At 40.5% G+C, this 24,096-nt stretch overlaps 1 protein-coding gene across 1 annotated transcript in view; it reads right to left on the bottom strand.

Annotated features, from left to right (window-relative positions):
• LOC125289068 (adhesion G-protein coupled receptor V1-like) overlaps positions 1-23,492 on the bottom strand; it is a 56,116-nt gene extending 32,624 nt beyond the window's left edge. Inside the window, 32 exon segments of the mRNA XM_048235738.1 lie at positions 373-582; positions 694-1,502; positions 1,650-1,834; positions 1,925-2,170; positions 2,306-2,526; positions 2,719-2,928; positions 3,072-3,681; positions 3,875-4,014; positions 4,805-4,934; positions 5,122-5,315; positions 5,956-6,136; positions 6,695-6,862; positions 7,284-7,657; positions 8,015-8,761; positions 8,867-9,084; positions 9,253-9,379; positions 9,771-10,031; positions 10,338-10,461; positions 10,562-10,725; positions 10,901-11,081; positions 11,643-11,828; positions 12,648-12,774; positions 13,586-13,809; positions 14,575-14,751; positions 15,001-15,324; positions 15,661-15,931; positions 16,049-16,617; positions 17,127-17,240; positions 21,290-21,394; positions 21,997-22,092; positions 22,710-22,859; positions 23,307-23,492. Coding sequence (XP_048091695.1) covers positions 373-582; positions 694-1,502; positions 1,650-1,834; positions 1,925-2,170; positions 2,306-2,526; positions 2,719-2,928; positions 3,072-3,681; positions 3,875-4,014; positions 4,805-4,934; positions 5,122-5,315; positions 5,956-6,136; positions 6,695-6,862; positions 7,284-7,657; positions 8,015-8,761; positions 8,867-9,084; positions 9,253-9,379; positions 9,771-10,031; positions 10,338-10,461; positions 10,562-10,725; positions 10,901-11,081; positions 11,643-11,828; positions 12,648-12,774; positions 13,586-13,809; positions 14,575-14,751; positions 15,001-15,324; positions 15,661-15,931; positions 16,049-16,617; positions 17,127-17,240; positions 21,290-21,394; positions 21,997-22,092; positions 22,710-22,859; positions 23,307-23,492 — 8,029 coding nt within the window.
• Positions 23,493-24,096: the final 604 nt, after the last annotated feature.

The following is a 24,096-nucleotide window of genomic DNA, read 5'->3' as shown; positions in this document are numbered from 1 at the left end:
CATAATTAAACTCAAAATGTAACCAAGGCTCTGTAAATGTGTAAATGTGGTTCAACATGTAGACCATACAAAGTCTTCTAGCACTATACTGAAGATATCCGTATATGTTTGAATATCTACAGATCTAAGTGCCTAATATCTAATCAATTACTAAAACCTACACATTCAATGCATTTTAACATTACATACTGTACATGTTGCTAAATTGTGTCTAGGTAAAATGGGCTACACCACAAATAGATCTTATTTTGGATTTTCCTTTCTGGTGTGTGTGTGTGTGTGTGTGTGTGTGTGTGTGTATACTGTATATGTTATCATCTATACCACTATTTTCCATAAATTGAGAGATCAAATAAATGTGTGACTAACTACCTTTTCGTGTAGTGACTGATCTGGAAGTGTTGCTGAATCCCACAATTCCAGCAGCAAAATCATTGGCAAGAATGAGTATGGTGATGGAATCGGAGCCAGGCAGGATACGGCTGCCTCCCTCTGTTCTGACCAGGCCAATGACTAGGGTTTCATTTCCCTCCGGCTCATCATCATCAGTGATGAGGATTCTTATGGTCTTTTTCACATCACCTTTGAACAGAGTGAACAATCAGGTATTATTTCACAGGTAGTTGACAGGTATTGAAGGAGTTATATCAGTATACAGTACACAGTAGATCACAAATCTTTGATGGAACCTACCATCTACAAATGCAAGCGTTTCACCAGTTCCAGTGAAATCCAGATTGGGGCTTGCACTGCCTCCGACATGTTTCCACTCCACTGTCACTCTTCCCAAAGCCCCGCCCGTCCTCTCAATGACCAGGAGGACCGACGTTTGTGGCTCCTCTCTTATCTCTAGGTACAGGCCGTCCTCTGTCGCATTAGGGTGGAGGATGTGCAGCACAAATACTCCAAACGCATCGCCATTCATATTAATGGTCACCAGGGCTGAATCTGGTTGTCCCACAGTCGGTTGGTTCTTCTCTTCCACTGTCATATTGACAAGGCTGACACTGAGGATATGTATGTTAAAACTTTCGTCCATCTCCGCTAGTGAGTCAGTGAGGATTGCCACTGTTAGGTTTGCTTCTCCAGAGCCATCGGCCATGATGGCTGTCTGGCCAATCACAGGAGTGTAATCGGTTCCAGCGCGGGCCTGGGAACTCAACAGTGACGCAACAGACGTTCTGTTTTTGATATAGGTGATGGTTTGGGGGTTAGGATTTAGTTTCCCTGTGTTCACCCAGACACACGAGACGGAACCAGTGGAGGTGTTGGTGAGGGAGAAAGCGATACAAGTCTGTTTCAGCAGGCAAACTTCAGCACAGGTGCTGAGGGGGTTTGGAGAGGAGTTGACACTGACTGATATGGGTGTGGCACTAGGATAAGCCCCTCTGACAGGAGGATCATAATGCATCAAAAGATCATGTCCCCTCATCCGAGCGATGCTCACCACATCAAGTTCTGATGTGCTGTATAGGATCTTCAGACGACCAAAAAGACCACCACTGGAAAAATAGAAATTAAGTGCCTTGAAAAATTACTCAAGCCCCAAGAAAGGCATGCCTATTTTAATGACATCTTATGTCAAAATATTTCCCATTTATGTGTATGTATAGTTAAATAAACAACAGAAAATATACAGCAAGTCTTACTTTCTTCGCACAGTGATGTTAGCAATATAGGCTCCTTGTAAAGGTTCCCACACACGGTAGACAGACTGATCAAAGTGAATATCAGTTCCATAAGGGTGGTCATTGGCTGGGATGATAATATTGGCAATACTCTCTGCTCCAATGCTCCCTCCATTAGTGGCACCAATGAGTTTCAACTTGACTATCTGCAAACAAAACAACACTGAATGATCATACTGAACATAAACTGCTCTTACAATAAAGTTGCTGCCATACACATATCATGTGTCTCTCACCTCTGTGATCTCTGGAACATCATCAGGAAGGACTTCAACCTTTAAGATTTTTATTGTTTCGCCTGCTGCAAAGCTTACTCCTCCAGATGAAGGTAAGAGATCAGCCACAGCTTCTTGTGAATTGACTGTGGCCTGCCACTGCACAGTCACTTCGCCCATTGACCCAGCTTTTCTCACAATAGGCAATGAGATCTCAACTGGACGAAGTTCAGGCTCTTCAATGGTAATCTCATCTGTCTGGAAACACTTAAGTTATACAGCATATAGGACATACATAAATAAGTAAAAAATAATATCTAAAAATGTATGCCAACATGGCATCATAGCTCATAGTAATGCATATTACAGTCCATAGTAATGTAACTAAGTGTCCAGTCAGGCCTTACCAAAAGACCCAAAGGGGTCATCAGATGGCAGAATTGTGATAATTGCTTGTGTCGGGACACCCAGTTGTGCGCCCCCTGTTGTCTGGTTGAGCAACTGAATGCGGAAAGTTTCTTCCAACTCAGGCTCCTTGTCGTTTATGATCAGGATGGGCACGGGCTTACTGGTCTCCCCCTCCAGGAGAACCACATCAGACGAGGCAATGCTGAAGTCTTCACCTGCATAAAAAAAAACAAAAACAGAATGCTTTGTTGAATGTCCACAGCTGAAAAGTTGATTTTTATTGTACTTTTTTGTTAATAAAAAAATACTAATTTATTGAATAGGAAAAAAAAATGAATTAAAATTACATTTTTTTTTTAACTCTCAGTAGACCCATTTTGGAGGTGAGAAAAGCCGGTCTTACTCACCAAATGTGGCAGTTATTGGCACGGCTATGAACTTAACAGACACATCCGCAAAGATTCCCCCAACACGTGTCACGTTGATAATGGGTCCAGTATAATATTCCTTCACCATCACGGCAGACACAGACAGCTGCAGCATTCCAAATGCATCATCACTGGGTTTTATTATAACTTGGGCCACAGTGTCAATTCTTGATCCAAGACTAGGTGAAACTGAGATAGAAAGTAATGAGCGTCACATACTTAAGTCAGTCACTGAGAATACAACTTCACTGCTAGACTGTACAGACAGACAGACAGACAGATAGACAGACAGATAGATACTGAATATATATACAATATCTCAATATTCTCACTTGGGCGATCTTGTGCTCCCTTCATGAGAAGGACGCTGACCAGCTTTACGAAGATAGATTCCCCCCTTTCTGGTGTTTCATCATCTAGAACCTGTAAGGTAACATTCGCCTCACTCTGATTGGGTACAAATGTCACTGATGACCTAATGGGAATGAAGTCACTGCCTTCAGTGGCTCGGCCCACACCTGGTGTGTGGAATGGGGCGGCATCTGTCTCTTTTAGAGTTTGGTAGTTCACCCTCACCGTCCCAACGAGACCTTTTTGACGCTGTATGGTGAGGGTGACCGTAACGTTGGCCTCAGATATCCGTACTGGACGGTTGTCCTCAGAGAACACAAAGAGCCCGTAGGGATCATCACTTGCCAATATGGTCAGGGATGCAACCAACCTCTCCCCTAAGCGACCATGGGAGACGTTCGATAGGATCACTTGGAAGGTCTTATCTAGTTCAGGGATTTCATCTTGTAAGACCTGTAAAACAATGTCTGACACCATTTGACCAAAACTGAAGGTCAAGTTCCCAGTGATGTGCAACAGCTCTTGCTTTGCAGACGGCTCTACCTCCCAGAACACTGTCACGTCAGACAGCGCGCCAAAGGAGCGCATCACCTGTGGACCAGAGAGCAAGACAGGTCACCTATGTAACACAAACAGGTGTTCCTAATGATTTATTTTTTCTTAAACTTCTAACTTATTATTTTTACGTTTTTTTATGTTTACATGCACATGACGGTGCTGTTGTGACAGTCAAATTTCCTTCAGGATGAATAAAGTACTTATTCCTATTCTTAAATCTTCTCACCTGCATGGTCACCGTGCTGTGGCTCTGCTCTGGCTCTGTGGCATTAACTGACAGTGAATTGGCACTGAATTGAAATACTCCATGTGCATCATCGGAAGCAGCAATTGTCACAGTGATGGTCGAGGCAGCACCCAGGCTGGCTAAAAGACAGAAAAGAAATGTTAGAACTCCCACTGAATGCAAAGTTGAATATGTGCATTGTTGATTTACAGTGCTGCTGATGTGACATGTTCCGAATTGCGTACAGAGAACAACATTTACACATTAGCACATACTTAGAAGATATTTTAGAAGATACTTTAATCGAAAGTGACTAAGTTAGCATATTAAAGCAACAGCAAGGAGTTTTCTAATGTGATGGAAACAGTTGTTTTGAAGTTATTTGCTGTTCACCTTGCTTTCAATTTCAACGAGTTTTCAAATTTATAATGACAACACGTTCCACCCTTTTGCGACATGCAAAATTTACTACGTTTTGACTCTATAAATACGGCCGCCTATTTTCTAAAGTTAATCACTGTGTATGTGATGGCAGCACCTGGGGAGAATATGCCTAACTCAAAGGAGTGTAACTGGGAATATGCGCAAATGTGAGAATGCAGCCCCTTGTGACTTGCCGGCTGCATCACAAATGTGACATTGAACTGTGTTGACTGAAAGAGAACCTATGTTTACATTGCACACTAAAACTCCTTCGCACAAGAAAAACAAATGTCAAGGACTGCATGTTTCGGGCCTTTCAACCCTTCCTCAGACGTCACGCAATTAAATTAAACTATTGGGAGCATATTCTGGTGGTAGCAGACTTTTCTTTTACTTGTTACTTGTTTGCCTTTAGTCCTGCTTCAAATCTAGGATGTGCGTGCTTTGACTGCACTCTCAAGGATAGTATGTTTGCCACTGACTGGCCAAAGAACTTCACGCTCTTACCTCCACCAACTGGACTGTGGAGCTCCACTCTGAACACCTTCTCGAGCTCAGGCACTTGATCATCAATGATGGTGACGTTTATGTACTTATATCTCTGTCCTTGTTTGAATACTAGTGTTCCATTCACATCCTGTTTAGAAAATAAAAACAAAGGTCTGCTATGCTCTCCAATGTGCAGTCCCTTCTGTTGTAACTGATAACTGCTTGTTGGTAATTTCGCATATTACTCTTTACTGTTTCATCTTTATTTATTCTTTGCTTATATTTTTGTAGGTTTATTCATGAAATTATATGAATAAAGAATGGGGAAAAAAAACCTTGTAATCCCCTGGACTGATAGCCGTTAAAGGAATGGTGCGGTATCCGACAATAACTTCTCCTGTTAAGCCTTGTGCTCTGGCCACCATTACATGGGCTATACCATCCTCTTCTTTCACAATTATACGTGCATCCTTGGGAGCTGGTAAGATCATTCCAGCCGGTAATAAGTCCGTTTGGAACTGCATCAGCCCTGGCGGTCAAAAGGACAGAGCAGGAAGTCAGAGAACATTTTGGTATTGCTTTATCATAACACCAAGTACATGAACATTGGTACAACAATGAATACCTGAGCTACAGTTATTTTTCCAACTATTTTTATGTCCTTATCCCCAGTCTCATACTCCATTGTGTCTCTCTTTGGGACAATCCCAATTACCACTGTTTTTCAGTGCCCTCCACTGGAGCCCTTTTAGGGGTAGAGATTAAACATTTTTATTTCATAAATAGGGCTTCACTCATCACATCATCTGACCAAATTTGCAGGACAGATCAAGAGAGGTTAGTCTATTGATATGACAATTATCAGAAAGCAAGTCTATGCATCTTTTTAAAATAACAAGAGTGGATTCAGAAGAAAAAACTTGGGGCCTGGTTTACTGATATCCCATATAACGAGTACCAAATTGTGAGGGCATTCTAACATATTTGGTGATCAACTAAGACTAATTCTAAGACTAATTGCGTAAATGGAAACATGGCTGAAACATGCAACATCCTGATTTAGATACTGCTGTCTCCAAGGTTTCTGCCATGGTACAGTAACATCACAATATCCCTATTCAGTTTTAGCAAAATGTTACTATAATTGGGCACTTGGATTCCAGTCATACCATATGGATAATCGCTGGACTTGATTGTAATCACGTTGACAGCATTTTCAGGGTCAATGCTCGCTCCACTTGTAGGGGTTGTACCAGGCAACCCGTCACTGGAGGCAGCAGAGACCAGGATGACCTGGAAACGCTCCTCAAACTCTGGAATGTCATCATCCAACACCAGCAAGTTCAAGACCTTAAGAAGGGGGATATAAAATGTTTGCATGGACGTTTATTATGAAAAATGACTATGCACATGCAAAGCATTGTGCACTGATTCACACTTTGAATGTACAAATAATCTATGATGCACAAAGAAGCAGCAAGGTTAGGAACAGATTGTCAGCCATTTTTCTTTCTGCAACTGTTTCATGCATACTGATTCCTTTATAGAATGGGTAATGATTTGAGCAATTTGTAGTGCTCTTTTAGCATCTAGAGAAAGAAAATGAGACTTCCTTGTCAATGACTTTTAGAAGTTTTGTGGGAATGGTGTTACTTAAAAGGAATTAATGTACAGTACTTAGAACTTCTTCATCTGTGCACTGACCCTCTAGTGTTTGATTGTAGTATTGGTGTTGTGTGGCATTCAATTACCAAGATGGTTTTGCCCACTGATTAAATTAGCATTAGTTTATGCAGGATAGTGTTACCACAGTACATTGTGCGTCATTAGAACCAATTGTGTCAGACTGTGAATCACACATTTAGTTTCAGTTTGGAGTGCCATTTCAGACCGATTTCAAACAGTTACCTCAGAACGCTGTCCAGGTTGAAAAACAACTACACCAGTTGAGTTGGCAAAGTCTGAGGTAACATCAGTTGAATCGATCTGAATAAGAGTGTAGTTTATATAAACATAATCCAGGGTTCCAAGAATGCGCTCGATGGCACAAGATATGACAGATCCCTCCTCTGATATCTGTTAAAAAGATAAAAGAATATTCAGTCAAAAAATAGAAGGAACATATGGATTATCCATTCCATTATTTTCGTAGAAGACTTTACGGCAATCAAGGTGACTTTATATTGCATTGAAAGTTAAACTGAATTTGAACATTCAACATTCAGAGGTTCAATGTCCTCCTAAAAGAAAGCAGTGATTCACAGCTCCAAGCTATGCAAGAACAAAGGAAGATACAGTTATCAGTCTATGATGAAGAATGGCCATTTTTAAGTGTCCCCAAATGGTGGTAAATACACACTCTATATGAGATAGACAATGTGCATAAACTGGTGGTGCCACAAAAGTATATTACTATGTATAATAGATGCATGCTGTGTAATTATACCAGGAATCTCATTTTAAAAGGAATATCTAATTTCCCAGATGAATCGTTTACCTCAGGTATGCAGTTCCCAGAGAATCCAAATCGCCCATTGGCGCTGTCACTTTTCTGCACCCGGAGGATGGCTGTGGGGTGTGGCATAGGAAGGCGAGCACCTCCACGGACACTAACCAGCTGCAGGTAGAATAACTCCTCCCCCTCTGTGTCCTGGTCATCAAGCACCTCCACCAATATGGTTTTCTCACTCTCGTCCTGTTGGTATTCAAGGTAACCGGAGACAATTTGTAGGTCATGTCTGGCTGGCTGATCATAGAGCTCCCTGATTGTGGTATAATTCAAAGAGGAAGAGTATAGCCGCAGGTCTTGCATCAGGCCCTGGTAACGCTCCTCCCCAACCGGGTTTGAGCCTATATGAACTGGTGCAGTCACTGAAATAGAAAAAAAAAAATGTCATTGATGGCATTAATTGAATTTCCACACAAATATATCTACATATTAAGATTATTCATACAAAGAAATTGTAAAACAATCGTACACCCAAACGTTTCAAGCAGTGGCAGGCAATCAGTCAGACAATTCACACACAGAATGAAGCAAATACTTGAACAAACATCATTCTGACATACAGTACATAGAGCACATGTACACATGTTGTAGGGTGTAGGAATCAGGTATACAATATTATATTGTAACATTTATTTTAACATGTCACAAATGTCCCAATATAATATTATTTAAACATAGGTAAACAATATTGTAATAATATTATATTTGTTGTAACATACCGTCAATTATTGCCTCCCCGTTAAGGCTTTTTATTCCATCTGGAATTGGGCTTCCATCCAAAAAAAAAAGAACAATCCCATCGTCTACTGTGATAACAATTTGGATCCATGTGTTGTCCCCGACAGATTTGCTTATAGTGGCCTTCTCTACTTGAGTTCTGTTTGACCCAACAGCCACGTAGAAGAGCATCACATTAAGAAATGACTCATTTACACTGATTTTAACTCCATAATAAAGGGTTCCATTACTGTCGCCTTTGGAGAAAATAAATCCATTGGTATTGTCCTGAGGCATTAGCCAGACTGATACGCTGAAATTGACAAGGCTGTGGAGTCCGTCTAATAACGGAACATTAGCGTCAATGGCCCCATAGGCTCCTTGGAGACCAGAAAAGAATAAGGCATCAGTGCCTGCATAATGGCCTCTACCAGGAGGTTGGACCTCCACTGACTGTGGGAAGGAGGCCAATAAAAGAAGGTCCTTCATAGGAGGCAAGCCATTAGGGAAATCTCCAGACAGGATTTCCCATACAACAGACACCTTTCCAAATGTTCCCTGCTGCCTGAGAACAGTTAAGGAGACGGTGTTTGACATGTCATCATCAGACACAACGTCTTCTGCAACAGCTTGGTCCATGTGTTCTTCGGAGAAAAAGAACACTCCAAAAGGGTCATCGTTGAATGGTATGATGACTGACGTACTGAGGTTTGCTGCAGCTAACTGACCACCTTCCCTAGGGTATCCACCTACTGTATATTGCAGTATAAGAGAAAAAAAAAAAAAGATGTTACTTTGAAAAAAAAATGGACTGAAGAAAATGGACAGAAGAAAGGCTAAGCAAGTGACTTTACCTGAAATGTTTACAAGCATCAGAACATAGAACTCAATGAACTCTGGGAGTTTATCAGATATCGCCTCTAAGATGATGGGCTTGATGGCATCCCCCGTAGTGAACACTAGAGAGCCTGATGTGTTGCTGAACTCCATTCCAGGCTGAAGAGGGGTATCATTTGCAAAGAGTTGCCAGAATACAGTAACGTTGCCAAAGTGTCCCTTGTCTCTCAAAACACTTGAAACAGAAGATACATGATCATAATATTTAAACTCAATTAGATTGATATGGTGCAGTCAAATGTGTCAGTTGTTAAGTTGTTTAGTTAAAAAATACACATATTCTTCACAAAAATGGTCTAACATATAAATGTGAATGTACAAGGGAAACTGTGGATCTCCTCACTAGAAGTTGTTTGTTTTGCCCTCCTCTACAGGCTTCTCAGAGGAATCAAGGAAGAAGATCCCATTGGCATCATCATTCGCCTCAATTACAATGGTCCCGGTGTGGTTTTCATAGACCACTGCATCTCCTGTCCATGTAAACAGTGGCAACAAAAGTTAATTGATGCTTGTACAGTAAGTGTCCTTTGTTGAGCAGGTTTAAACTGCAAGCCAGCCACCTGAGCTTATATCCTGTTGATGATGTTTAAGTGTAATGCAGCTACAACACTCTACAGGCATGCACATGGGAGCTCACAGACATGCCCCCAAAGTGTAGCGCTGTAGCTGCCTGGCTGCGTTAGCTGCCACTCGAGCTAGGTAAAACGATTGTTTTTGGGGTTTTCCGACAGTACTCGGTGACTTTGAGAAATGGATATCTAAGTGAAAACTCGTCGGATTTCTTCTTTAAATGCATGATCTATTTCTAAGAAGCTGAAAAAGGGACAACATTCTAGCGAGAGAACAATATCCAAACCATACCTGTTGCATTAAACAAAATTATGTACAAGAGTTCATCAGTTTCAGGAATATCATCATCCTCCACCATGAAGGAGATGGTTTTCATCCGCTCTCCAACATTAAATGGAACAAGTGAGTCGTTGCTTAAAGGAATGACATCATCAGGTGAAGCGCCACCAAAGGCAAATCGATACATTACAGTTGCAGTAGTATCAGCTGGCCCTGCCCTCAGAAGAGAGAAATGAGCCGTTTCTCCTTCTGCAACTATAACAACAAGAGGCTCTGTTTGGATGAAGACAAAGAGAGGGAAAGAGATCAGTCACACACAGTTATGGGTAAAATATACAGAATTACAGAGAAACACTAGCCTGAAGAAAGACTTAAGAAGAAAAACTTAATTTCCAGTACTGGGTTCCACTGACACTGAATTTTTCAAGGCAAATAGCAATTTAACATCAGAGCCCTATGTTGAAAAGGGCCACAGTTCTCCTTTAAAGAGTACATTATTGTTATCGATTTCTATTTTGCAAACTGACTTGAATAGCTGTATAGTCAAAATCATGAAGGAGACAATGTTTATGAATGTACCTGCAAAGTAAATTGGGTAATCATTTTCATAGATCTGTAAGGTTGCATTCCGATTGTTTCCAAGTCGCGCACCACCAGTTGCATGCAGGAGAGAAATAGTAAAGTTTTCCATGTCCTCTGGAACCTAAAGGAAGCAGTGAAGTCCATTTAGATAAAACAACAACTTGGTCTATCCCACATGCTTTTGTACACACTGTGTGTGTGTGTGTGTGTTTGTGGGGTACCTCATCAGGTGCAGAAAAGAGTGTGAGGTTTTTTACGTATTCCCCCTCTGAAAAGTCAATATGTCCGTGCATTGGTCTGACATCCTCTGATGTATTAGGTTCAATGACCCACGCAACAGATACGTTCCCAAATGTGCCCCTCTTCCTCACAATAGGGTAAGAGGCTACAAACAAGGCCCATATAGTTAGATGGTTAACTGTTGGAAGTTGGAAGCTAACTAATGTCATTAATATAAAATAAAAGTGAATTGTTCAAAACTGTCATTTCATCCAAAAAAGATCTGCCCAGCAAAAAAATGAATTATGAAACTGAAAATGGTATTTACTCCTGTCACACACCTGAATAAGAATTTGTGGCACTGCTTTCATTGATAAAGAATGACAACCCAGGTTGGCCAAACTCTATGACCCCAAAAGGATCTTCATTTTGACGAACAGTAATGTTGACCTCTCTGTGGCTTCCAAGATGACTGGCAGGGGTGCTGTGACTGCTTAGTACCACAGAGAAAAACTCATCCAGCTGTAGACACACATGCAAGAATATGTGGCATGCGATAACCCAACCACAACTATGAACGACTGAAAAAATGCATAAATATAGGGTCAATATAATAGAATCAAATGTTTAGTCATAGCTATACTGCAATGCAAAGGCAAAATAACTTAACTTGCTAGAGTGTAAAACTGAGAAAAATGACTTTAAAGTTTCTGTTTCGTATGCTTTTGGAAGTTACAGTTGTCATAGCCCTTTATTTTTTAGCAAATACCGCAAAAATGGCATTAACTCATTTTTGACCAAACATGATGTTACAGTATTTTGCCTTTGTAGGGCAGTATAGAGGGAGAAGTTAGAGAAATTGATCAGAAGAAACTTGTTTCTAATAGATTATAAGCAGTAAACTGTAACAGTAGCTGTAAGCAATCAGCTATTAATAATGTTCATATTTTAATTCTACACATGCTAATCTAGAAGAAACAGCATGCTATTTCTGACGTGGAAAATATTTGAAATAACGACTTAAGCCAAAAGCAGAAATAAATACATTCATAGTTTTTCCTCTGACGTGTTGTAAGGACAAACCTCAGGCACGCCATCTTGCTTGGCCACCAGTGCTACCATCACTTCTCTCTCGCCTGGCTGGAACTCTAGAATGCCTGTGGCACCATAGAATTCTTCAGTTCCCAAGGGTGCCAACGTAAAGCGAATAAGCTGTCTCAATAGTTCTCCATGTGAACGTACCACAGTTAGCTCTACTGTTTCACCCTCCTAGCAGTGAGAAAATGGTAAGCAGAATGTTATGGTGTGCTTGTTACGTGCTCTCCATATGGCCCCCATCATGCCAAATGCAGTTCTTGCCTTGCTATTCTCCTCTTTACATTCCTTTCTGATTCGCCATCATTCACAACCTCACTTCCCAGGTAAATGAAGGAGTTGACTTCCTCTAGTGGTTGGTGGTTAACCATCAAGCTGGCCAGCATCTTTGTATTGGCCTTGAGCACTTCTGTCTTCTGTGTGCTAATGTGGAGACCTGTCTCAGCTGCCTTCTCTTTTACCTCTCTCAATTTCTCTTACATTTGTTGCTGGATTTAGGGCAGTAATGTGATATCATCTGCAAAGTCTAGGTCGTCCAGTTATGTAAACAGGGTCCATTGGTTGACCACTAAGAGGAATAGTAATAGAGAAAGTAAACAGCCTTGTCTAACTCCTGTTGTGATGTCAAATGCCTCTGTCAGCTGGCCTTCATGTATGAATTATGCTACTTCAGGTAGAGAATGTTGTTTTATTTTCTTCCTGCTCCATTGTGAACTCCTTTCTCTCTTCTTATTGCAAGAGATTAACTGCAGAATAATTTGGTGTCATCACTTTTTAACATCAGTAGCCTACAATATTAGCACTAGGTCTGTGTCCTATTGCCAGGGATGATGTTACAAATAGCCTGTAAATTCAAATGTGTTGTTTGCAATGGTCCCACAACAGTCCAATCACTCAGTGTTGTGTAAGTTCTATAAAACTAAATATCATGTTTCAATTTTGTAATTGTGGACGTTTACATTTTAGGCAAAGTACCAGACAGCTGGATCTTACATTGATAGTCCATGGTCCTCTGGAACTTGCTGAAAACTCAAAGACTCCTCCAGGATCATCATTCTCCAATATGACAATCTCACGAGTGGTAAAGCCAGGCTTTAGAATTTGGTTCTTTGTATTTGCCCTGTGGAATAAACATACACACAAACATAAATTCTTACATTTCATTTCAAGGCAATGCACAAAGTGAGGTCCATGGAGAAATGTTTCACGATGTGAACACACAACTGTGAACAATTTTTTTATGGTTTCATTGGCCAATTTCACTGACTCACATCACTTGTATTGTGCTCATGTGTCAGAAGAGGAGGAAACTCCCTGGCCTATACTCAGTTTCCAAAACCTCATGGACATGAGATTCAGAGGTAAATATGAGTAGGGGCTGTACACATGGTTCATGGTTTTGGGTTGAGATAATCAACCATGATATGTTTTTTCTCTCAACTTACCCAAAGTACACAACAAACCGTGCAGTCACTACCCTGAAAACAAGCAAGAGGGGAATGGCTTTAAGTATCATGGGCAAAACTAACATGGACAGATATGGATGATTTGTAAGACACATTTATTTTTCACTCACAAAAACCTACTTCAACCATACTACCGAAAAAATACTGCTAACTAATACTGGTAAAATATAATTAGTCTGTGAACATTAAAGCTCATGGTATTACGCATAAGGTTACACTTTACTTGAAGGTATCTAGATAAGAGTGACATGACACTGTCATGAACATGTTGTAAATATTATAAGTCATATACAGTAAAGTCATAAACGTTTATGACATGACATCGCTTCTGTCACTCACTTCTGTCAAGTGTCATTCGGTGGTTGTCATGACAAGTTAGGTTTAGGGTAAGGGTTAGTGTTATTGACAGTGTCATGTCACTCTTTTTAAGAAACCTAAAGTAACGTGTTACCAAGCATACTGTACCTGTCTAGAGTGAGAAAAGCAGTTTCATTAATCTCAGGGATGTCGTCAGCCAAAACAGTGATATTGATTACTGCATCACTCTGCCCTGCCTGGAATATGACTGAACCACTGAAGGGTGAAATGTCATCAGGGGTCAAATCTATATAATTTTCTCCAGTTGGGTGCAGATTCCAGAACACCTCAGCCTGCCCTTCTGTTCCATCCCGACGAAGTGAAAGGGTCACCTGGAGGGCAAAACAGAAATCACACACTCGTGCTCTGCCAATAAAATTATGCCTTTATCATGGTTAAAGATTTATGTAATTTATGGTAATACAAAAAACATACAGTTTAAATGAATCTAGTTGTTACAGTATTACTTCACAAGATTTTTAAATGGTTGTGTTAAGTTTTTGAAAAATTGGCAGTCTGTTTTTAAAAGTCATCATTTTACAGAAACATACTGGTTAAGGAGGTAAGCTTGGTTTTCTGAAGAAGAACATTTGATGTGACCTTTTGCTAAGGTATATGGGATACAGCAAAATGTCCACGTCACTAGATACGTCAGTGGCTATATAAGTGGACAGTGACATGACCTCCTCCTCTTTTTACAGAAGCAGAGTTAGCATGTGATTTCAAGCTAGAAGAAGTCACATATGACGTGGAACAGTCTGAGTCGGTCGCAAGCAGAATCTCTAAAATTGGGTTAGTTGAAGAGGGCTCAGCAGAGAAACACACTCATACTCACTTTCTACGTTTATCATCTTGATCTTGATTTTATCATCTACTGTACATCAAAAAACCTTTGCTACGTTAACAGCCTGCTGCTCACCATCATCTGCCCTATACAAACTTATCTTTCTCTGTTAGAGAAGGAACAGCTCTTACCTATCAGAAAAGACTGCTCTAATACTACATGGGAAGCCCCGCCTCCACTGAAAGAAAAGACAAGCATTTTTTGATAGTTTGATTGATCCTGCAGATAAAGATTCTAAAGGTTATATTTTTACCAAACTGCTGTTGGTGTCTTCTGGTTCCAGTAACACCACCGTCAGGTTACTGGTAAACCCAATCTCTCCAGTAGCGATTTCTGGAGTGACTATGAGGCTTATGTTGACAGCACCAGCAAAACGAGGGCTAATCGATGGCACAGGGGGTCTTATGTTGTCCAGTTGCACAGAAATCATCTGAGAATAAATGGAAAAGCAAAAATGTAATTTGTAAGATTTAACTTCAAATTAAAATCCCTTTATCACAATATGATTAACTGCTTGTCTAACAATTACTTGTATGGAATGGTAGAACTAGGTCAAACATTTTTTAAAACTATTCTGGATTTTAACTTCATTTCTTTATTGCCTCATTTTGTAACTATCATTCGGTTATATTCATAACCATCACTGGGTTAAGGCTAGTCCACCCTTTTCAAAACCTACCTCAATGAGAAAGTGGGCACCATTTTGCAAGAAGGCATCATTCCGTATAGGCAATATTACTTTAGCCAAATGCTGCCCTGGCTCAAACAGCACCCTGGAGACACTGCTGCCATTCAGCACCCCGTCCAGGACGGAGTCGATGGGCCGATTAGGTTGGTAGAGAACACTGAGGGTCAGCTGGACTCTCCCCACTGAGCCTCCCTGACGCAAGAAACTGAGGGACAGGAAGCGTCCACTGGGCTCACTCTGAATCTGCTGACTCTTATTGGGATGGAACATGAAGCGACCGTATACGTCGTCACTGTCCTGCAGATAGAAGATAATCTGAAGGGGAAGAATAGACATGGTAAGTGCAAGGGAGGAAAAAGAATATCATTAAGAGAATGAGGATAATAGGTCAAGAACATGCAAAAAAGAAAATAAATGACATGTTCAGTTATGTCCTGCTGGCTCTCTGGACTAGTATTTTATGGATAATGATCATAACTAGACCACAGACAAAATATAAAGTGTGCTTGCTCAGCTGTACCAGAGGCTAAACCAAGTAGCAAACGCTAGTAAGCACATTTCTAAAACTTCCAATCATATAGCATGGCTATTCACTGTCCTAGAAACAGACACTGACAATGAAACACTACATTGAAATGACAAAAGACCAACCTCCATTGGTTTATCCACCTCTGCTCCACCTTGTACTGATTTAGGCAACAGCCTGAGGAGAAAGACCTCAGCTTCTTCTGGGAGGTCGTCCTGATTAATGTTGAAGGAAATGACCGACGTCTTCTGGCCAGCTGCAAAATGCAAAACCCCAAAGGCAGGACTCAGATCATCTGTCACAGATGACTCATCACTCACATTCCTGGTCACGGTAAAGTTCACTGTGATATGGCCATGTGTACCACCATTTCTCACAACAATAATCTCTTCAAATCTGTAAAAAAAAAAAATAACAACAAAAATCAAAACCTTCTGCAGATTCAAATTGAAAAAAATGCTGATATCAACATCCAGCACATGTATTAACATAATCATTGGTTGGATCACTTACTTCATGGTGATGTCCTCATTGACAATAATTGGACCATTTGTTGCCAGGGTGCTGACTGACAGAACCCCATGGGGCTTATCATTGGGTTCAATGATTATCTGGGCAGAGCTTGGTGCCACCAGCACAGCATCCCCCAGCAGCGAGTTCTCCAAGAGGACCACTCGGAAGGACTCCGCAATTTCTGGCATGTTGTCATTAACGATCCTGAAACGCAACTGGACTTTGTGGACTCCGGCAGGGAAAACCACTACTTGCTTTAACTGGAGATCCTCAAAATCCACATCAGCAGTGGCCATATTGGTAGAACTGTTGCCACTGACAACCATGTACGCAATGGAGACCTCATGTTCATCAGAGCCGATGGGTTGGTCATCTTCAGCGAGTCCGCGGGTGATGGTGAGGTTGATGATAGCGTCAGTTTCTGGTACAGCCAGGTAAGGCTGAGACATACGGATTGGTGCATCGTTACGGGATATAAGGATGTCGATGCTGCTGCGGTTAGGGTTTAAGAGTGCGCCACCTTGTGCTTCTGTCAGCTGCACCGTGAACCTTTCATCATCTTCTGGGATCTGCCAGAGTTTTATATAAAATCAGTCAACAATTGAAACAACTGATTCTAATTTAGCATAAATGGAGACCAGACAGTCAGCATATACTGTAACAATCTAACCGGTCAAAATATTGCATGTTATACTTGAAACTGGTACATACTGATACAATCCAATTTAGATAGACTTAGAAAGTGCATTTTCTTAAATAGAATAACTGCAGATGAAGCCATCACTGACAAAAAATGTGTTCATTGTACTTGGATTTGATAAAAGATTAATGTACCAACTTAAAGGAGAATGCAGGGGACAAGCCGAGATGGGCTATGAGACATACGTTCACACTCGGTATCATGTTTCAACACACTTTAGGTCAATATCACACCGGAATTCTCCTTTAAGTTTAATTTACCAATTGGCAGCTCCGCTTGGATATCTCACTTATAGACCAATATTACAATTGAGAATAGATGTGTTGTTAGTCAACCATATGCTAACCATCACTAAAAAAGATTAACATTCAACATTACCTTGTCATCTTGTATTATAATACTGAATACCACTTTAGCCTGTCCAGGAAGGAATGTGATGTTGCCTCTGTCTGGACTCAGGTCTTCAATTGCAGGGTATGGGCCACCAGTTATCTGATAACATTAAAGGGTGAAAGTTCTGGTGTTGCCGCAACATGGACATTGTTTAATCAAAATGGCCTATGTTTAAAAGAAACTAGATGTACCGCAGAGCGGTACAAAATATGACCGCCGCCCAGTCCAGCACATTTTTTCCACAAAAAGAAATCACGCTGAAAGGCCTATATGATTCTAACTGTCTCACTAAATTCCACTATCCACACTCAATTCTCACTGGTATCTGCTAGACAACAAGTACCAAAACATAACTAGATGTACCGCATAGCGGTACAAAATATGACCGCCGCTCAGTCCTGTACATCCGTTCCGCGAAAATAAATCACACTTCAATTTGTCTCCATATTTTACTCCATCCCCACTCTTGAAACTTTTGTGTATGCTTATTTGGCATGCCTGAGGTGTGTGTGCGGCTGCACAGAAAGTACCCTACTGGTGCTGAAAAGGTGAATAGATTGTAGAATAGCCAAAGAAGATGTAGAATTGTTATAAAAAACCTTTAAAATCTCTAAACAATCACAAGTAGGGCAGTTCATCACAGTTCATCCATTGCAACTGGATTGATGAAAGGTCACTTACACCTGTAGGCTACATTGTATTTGGGGAAAAGCAAAAGGTATCAGCATAATGTTATTTATTTATTTATTTTTTATGTATTTATAAACAAAAACCATCTCTGTCAGTTCCATGCCGTTTTCAACAGCTATCAAAAACAAAGGTCATTTTTGGATGGATGGATTTTTTGTGAATGTTTCTTCTTCTACATAAGATTTTAGTCATCTTTAGTTCATGTAATACTTTATTGTCAATGCACAAATTAAGTAACAGTAGTCTGAAACGTTATTGTTAATGCACAAATTAAGTAACAGTAGCCTAGTCTGAAACGAAATGCTGTTTTACATCTAACCAGTGGTGCAAATAACTGACATGTCCAAATGGGCCTTGATGAAATGCGTCGCTAGACTGTTCATACACATTTTAACGGGCCAAAGTTGAAGAGCTTTTGTCCGTTATTGTTAGTGCAAATATAGGCTGATTCATGTTCCCTTGCATTGTTTAACTGAGGTCCATGGCTAGTCTGGCTTTCATCAGACCAAGCTCAAATCTTTTAAGAAATCAAAAATAAATAGCGGAGGCAGATCAGGCTGGGTTCACCCAGCCTAGTCCATAGGCACCCGATATTGTTTAATTTTCCGATTGAGATATACACGCTCTGGCTATTCTAAATGCAAAATGCATCAGGGAGTTATGACAAAACGGTAACTAACAAACTAGATCCTAATAGAAAGTTGTTAGCTTCCCTAAGCTACAGGTAGGATTATAAGGTAGGCCTAATGACAACATAAATTGTCAATAGGCTATGCTGGCGACACAAAATAAAAATCTCCTTTGAAACCAATGGCTTACGCCTTTACAGTATCAAGCGGACTTAAACTGTCATATCGTGGGCGAAAAGTTGTAATAACATTCACGCAGCTCCATGAGTCAAGGAAAGCCCAGCAATGAAGTAGCCACTTCTAAATGGGACCCACTACACAGTAGCTTAAGGTGTTTTGCTAAAGCAGCCATAATCAAATGAAGGTGTCATTGTTTGATACTTCACACACACGTGCTTTTTAATTTCTGACTACAACTACCAAGCTGTAATCAAAGCACATCGATTCCCTCTCACACCCTGCACGCACTTAAAACAAAATAAACAGGCGCCTCAGTCTCACGCATGTATAAGCAAAACTGTATCAGACCGGGTGTAACGTTGGTAAATCTTCCATTGCACAGAATGATTTTGTAGCACGTGCAATAAATGACAGTCGAAAGATACAAACAGTGCTGCTATACATTTGCTTGGTATAACCGCATTTATAGTTTTCTACAAATACAATAAATCAAATGCCTCCATCACTCAACCAACGCTTAACGTAACATTACCTAGGTCCTTATTGATATTACAAGATTAACGCATTCTGCAGTAAAAAACCAAGCATGTCCGATAAACATCCTCAGATTTATTTCGCTTCAAGAAGAAATGGGAATTACACTTCATGTGAACATCGCCCCTATCCTTATTAGATGTTCGCTGCGGTAAATTACAGTCCTTGTATGAAGGCCCATTGTTTTTTTCCAACCCACTTTTAACTTCCAACAAAATTACGCCTCACTGCAACGATGCGCCATCTAGTGGACAAACGATAAACGACCAATACTGAAAATGCAGCCATGATGATGATGATGAATATTTATTTTGGCTTTCTTTTTAATCCTACTGATTTTCATTTTTTACCGGGGCAAATCACAAATGAGTGATTATGAGCCAGGTTGATGTGGGCCCTTGAGACCAACATACCATAAAAAGATTCACAGAGAACTGTGTCTGCCCTACCCTCCTTTTCGGGGTCCAGTCCAGCTGGGGCTGCAGATGAAAACGAAAAATGACGGTTCCATGCTATCCATGTGGGGTACATGCCCACCGTTTTGTGTACCCCGTCTCTTTCAGTGTCCCGAAATCCTTGTTGGTGTAATGCCACTAAATGTACACATAAATTATTTTATTGTAAGGCCCCCATGAACGAAAGTACACAAAACTTGGCATGCATTCAGAGGGTGTCATAATGATCCTACACTTTTAATTTCGTGCAGTTTTGACCTTGTCAGCCAGAGATATTGAGATGAAAACACCTAATTTTTGCTTTTAATTTTTAACTAGGTGGCGCTATACATGAAATAAGTGGTAATGGGATGGGTTGACATGCCCCTTAAGACCAACATACAAAAAAAGGTGGACCCCCTAGGCCCTACGGTTCTCGAGATATTCACAGAAAACTGTCTCCGCCACCTACAGGCCAGTTGGTGTATAGTAATATAAATTAATTTATTGTGTGGCCCCCCATGAACAAAATTCCACGAAACTTGGCGTGCATTCAGAAGGTGTCAAAATGATCCTACACTTCCAATTTCGTGCAGTTTTGACTATGTTAGGTCACAGATACCTACAATTACAACACCTCATTTTTACTTTTTGTGTTTAACTAGGTGGCGCTATACATGAAATTAGTGGTTATGGAATGGGCTGACATGGCCCCTTGAGATCAACATACAAAAAAAGGTGGTCCTCCTAAACCTTACGGTTCTCGAGATATTCACAGAAAACTGTGTCTGCCCTACCCTCCTTTCGGGGGGTGCAGTCCAGCGTGGGGGCTACAGATCAAAACGAAAAACGATGGTTCCATGCTATCCATATGGGGTTACATGCCCACCAAGTTTTGTCTACCCCGGTCTTTCAGTGTCCCGGGAATCATTGACGGAAATTTGGACATGCGAAAAAAAAAAAAAAAAAAAAAAAAAAAAAAAAAAAAAAAAAAAGAAAAAAAAAAAAAAAATCTGACTAAACCTATATGACCGCCGCTTCGCTGCGCGGCGGTCATAATTAGTTCATAGATTTCACAGGTAAAATTCATTTTATACAACCCCACCCCCATCTTGCCTGTTCATAATTCTGAGAAATTCTTGAATTGTGTGCATGTGTGCATGTACATGTTTATGTTTATGTGTGTGTGTGTGTGTGTGTGTGTGTGTGTGTGTGTGTGTGTGTGTGTGTGTGTGTGTGTGTGCGTACATATGTCTACTGTGTGAGTATGTGTCATACGTATGATTACTGTGAATGTATGTGTGTGCGTGTGTATCTGTTTATGCACATGTGTGCACATGGAATGGGTTAACATGACCCCTGGAGGCAAACATACGGAAAAAATTGGTCATCCTAGGCCCTATGGTTCTCGAGATATTCACAGAAAACTGTGTCTGCCCTACCCTCCTTTCGGGGGTGCAGTCCAGCGGGGGGGCTACAGATCAAAACAAAAAACGATGGTTCCATGCTATCCATATGGGGTTACATGCCCACCAAGTTTCGTCTACCCCGGTCTTTCAGTGTCCCGGGAATCCTTGACGGAAATTTGGACATGCGAAAAAGAAAAAAAAAAAAATCTGACTAAACCATTGGACTGCGCGGCGGTCATAATAAAGAACTACACATGTCAACAGTCTCTCACCTCAAAGATCACAGTAACAGTCCCATAGGTTCCCTTCTCACGGATCAGAGAAAAAAGGACATTCTGGTTTCTGCCTTGCAGTTCACTCACAGTCACCAGAGAGGTCTGTGGAAAGGAAGCACAACTATCAGGAAGTGCTACTATCAAAGTCATTGTTCTTGTGGTCAATCTTGTGGTTTTGTATTCCATTCCTCTAAATCGATTAAGCCAAGATTCAAAGAGAATTTCAATGGAAATGTGCATTATGGGAAACAAGCCCCATGTCCGGTGATGCATTAAAAAGCCCACTGATTTTTCTTTGAGAGATCAAATTTGCATTATAAAGAAAATAAAGGTCACATTCCCTTTTTTGCAGGAGGGGGGATTAAAATTTAGAAGTTTTACCTTGCACACAAAGATGCACAAATGAATATGCACTTGCACACTTTTTTGGAACCAAATGGATAAGACATTATGTCTCGACTATTTCAGTCCGATTGAATGAATGCATTGGGCGACCTCGGGTCACTCGTGAACGGACCCACTCATCACTGCTGTGCGCAGATGTTACCACCTCTGCCTCATTTTCAACAGGGAAAAACATCTGGGAACAGTGTAATTTGGCTGTAGATCTCAAATATCAACCACCTTACACAAACTGAATCGCAGACTGCACTGTCATGGCCCATTCCTGGTGGCATAAGTGAAAACACTATGGAAACACTTACTGAGTTGAAGGAGATGATTCCAAAGGCATTGTCATTAGAAAGAATGGTGATTGTAGCCTGGTTAGGAGTTCCCATGGTAACACCATTAGATGAGGCCTAGAGTCAGAAATACGCTCAGAAATCCACACACTACATTCAAAGTGCACAGCAACATAAAAATGGCTGCCAAATTTAAAAAAATGTTTGAAAATGTGCACTGTGTTTATTTTTGTTCTGTCATTCTCCTACAGCCTACGGTACAGCGTACCATAGATAAGGAGATGAGAGTTGTTTTACCTCAGGGACAACAATAAAGAAGCAGAGGTATAATACAAGAGGAATAAGGTATGAATGAAATATGGTACAACATGGGGACTTTGTCCACTAACTCATCATACATTACATTACAATAAGTGGAAATGTATGGCCATAGAGATCTAGCCTTTGTCGAAGTCAGTCAGATGTTGTCACCTCGCTTCTTCTACATGAAACATGCTAACAACAAAAACAAACAATTGATTTAACTTCAAATATAACCAAGTCCATGACAAACCCCCACTGCTACCAGCTAGTCTGTCACATTTGCTTCATCTGTGAGTGGTCCTAATGTATTGCTATATCTCTACGACAACAACTTTATCAGGATACATGTATTTGGGTATATCTATGAAACAGTAATGTATTAAGTTCAGCAGACAGGAGTGTACATTACTTCACATAAAACCCACGATTACCTGCATTTTAAGGCTAAAGACAAATGTTTCATCAGCTTCAGGTAAGTCATCATCCCGGACAGCAATGAAGATTGTCTTTCTTTTCTCAGTTGTAAGAAGAAAAACTGCAGCAGTAGTGGCCTCAAAGTCCCCTGTATCCTCACCCTCTTGCTGCAACCGCAAACAAGACACTACTGAATCATGCTGTATGCAAGTGGATGCTGTATTTTAAGGTTTCAAAGTTAGGGAGTTGGAGCGAATATCCAAAACGACTTATTTATAAAGACCTCCAAAAATGCTACATTGTCACATTGAAAATAGAGGACATATAAAAATAACAGCACCGCTGTGACCCTTTCTTGTGAGAATAGTCACAAAGACATTAACATGGGATTTTCACCCAAATAACTGCTGTTCTTTGGATATTTTTCAGTCTCTACACCATTCATTGTAAAATGTGTAAATTCGAGTGAGAAAATCCCATAGTCGATCAGTGGCTTCAGTACGGAGGCTAAGAGGTGTCATTGCAAGTAACTTCTGTAATCATAATATTTAAGCCAACTTGGAAATAAAATGAAAATAAGCAATCACTCAATCAGGAAAGATAACCAATCTTACCAGAACAAGTGCAGTGACATTCACAGGGTCTCCCACCCTTTCCACTACAAGGCGCACAACAGTTTGACTGGTTTCATGCACTCTGAAGTGGGTCTGGTCGGCAAACTTCAGCTCAGCTGACAGTAACTGGGCAGTCGGGAGGAAAAGTATAAGAGCAAGTCCAGTTACAAGGAAGGATGGTGCCATTCCTGTAAGTAAGTAAGTAAATAAGTAAGTAAGTAAGTAAGTTTAATTTGTATAGCACATTTAAGATCAAAGTGCTTCACACAGTAAAAATGAGTAAATAAATACTGTAAAAGCAGAAACATACCAAACACACAGACAAACATGTTGTATTTACAAACAAAGACATGACAATGATACCGCCCACATAGAACACAAATAAACAATGTTACTCCAACAATTTCCAAATATAAATTTAGTGAACACACTTGCATCTTCATCCAGGATCCACAAACATAATTGGTCCAAGGTGTAGTGCACCAATACGCTCCATCACCTGACACCAACTGAAACATGGACCTAGTTGCAGATTGCAGATAGGGTTTGAAATGGCATGCTGCCACAGGTGCCTAACACTAGAGTCAGGAGGCTTCTAAGAGACAGGTAGTCTAGTCCATTAATTGATTCTCAACCAGTGTACTGTGAGGCAAAGTGAGGTGTGCCATGGAATTTTGAGTAACCCAATACGTTTTCATACAGGTTCAGGAAATAGGATTGAGGGCTATAAATGCATCAATGATATAGTCATGAAGTGGAGTTTGTAATGTTGATAAAAAATATTACATTG

The sequence above is a fragment of the Alosa alosa genome, chromosome 24 (assembly GCF_017589495.1).
Source record: "Alosa alosa isolate M-15738 ecotype Scorff River chromosome 24, AALO_Geno_1.1, whole genome shotgun sequence".
Taxonomy (NCBI): Eukaryota; Metazoa; Chordata; class Actinopteri; order Clupeiformes; family Clupeidae; genus Alosa; species Alosa alosa.
This window is presented reverse-complemented; position numbering and strand designations above follow the sequence as displayed.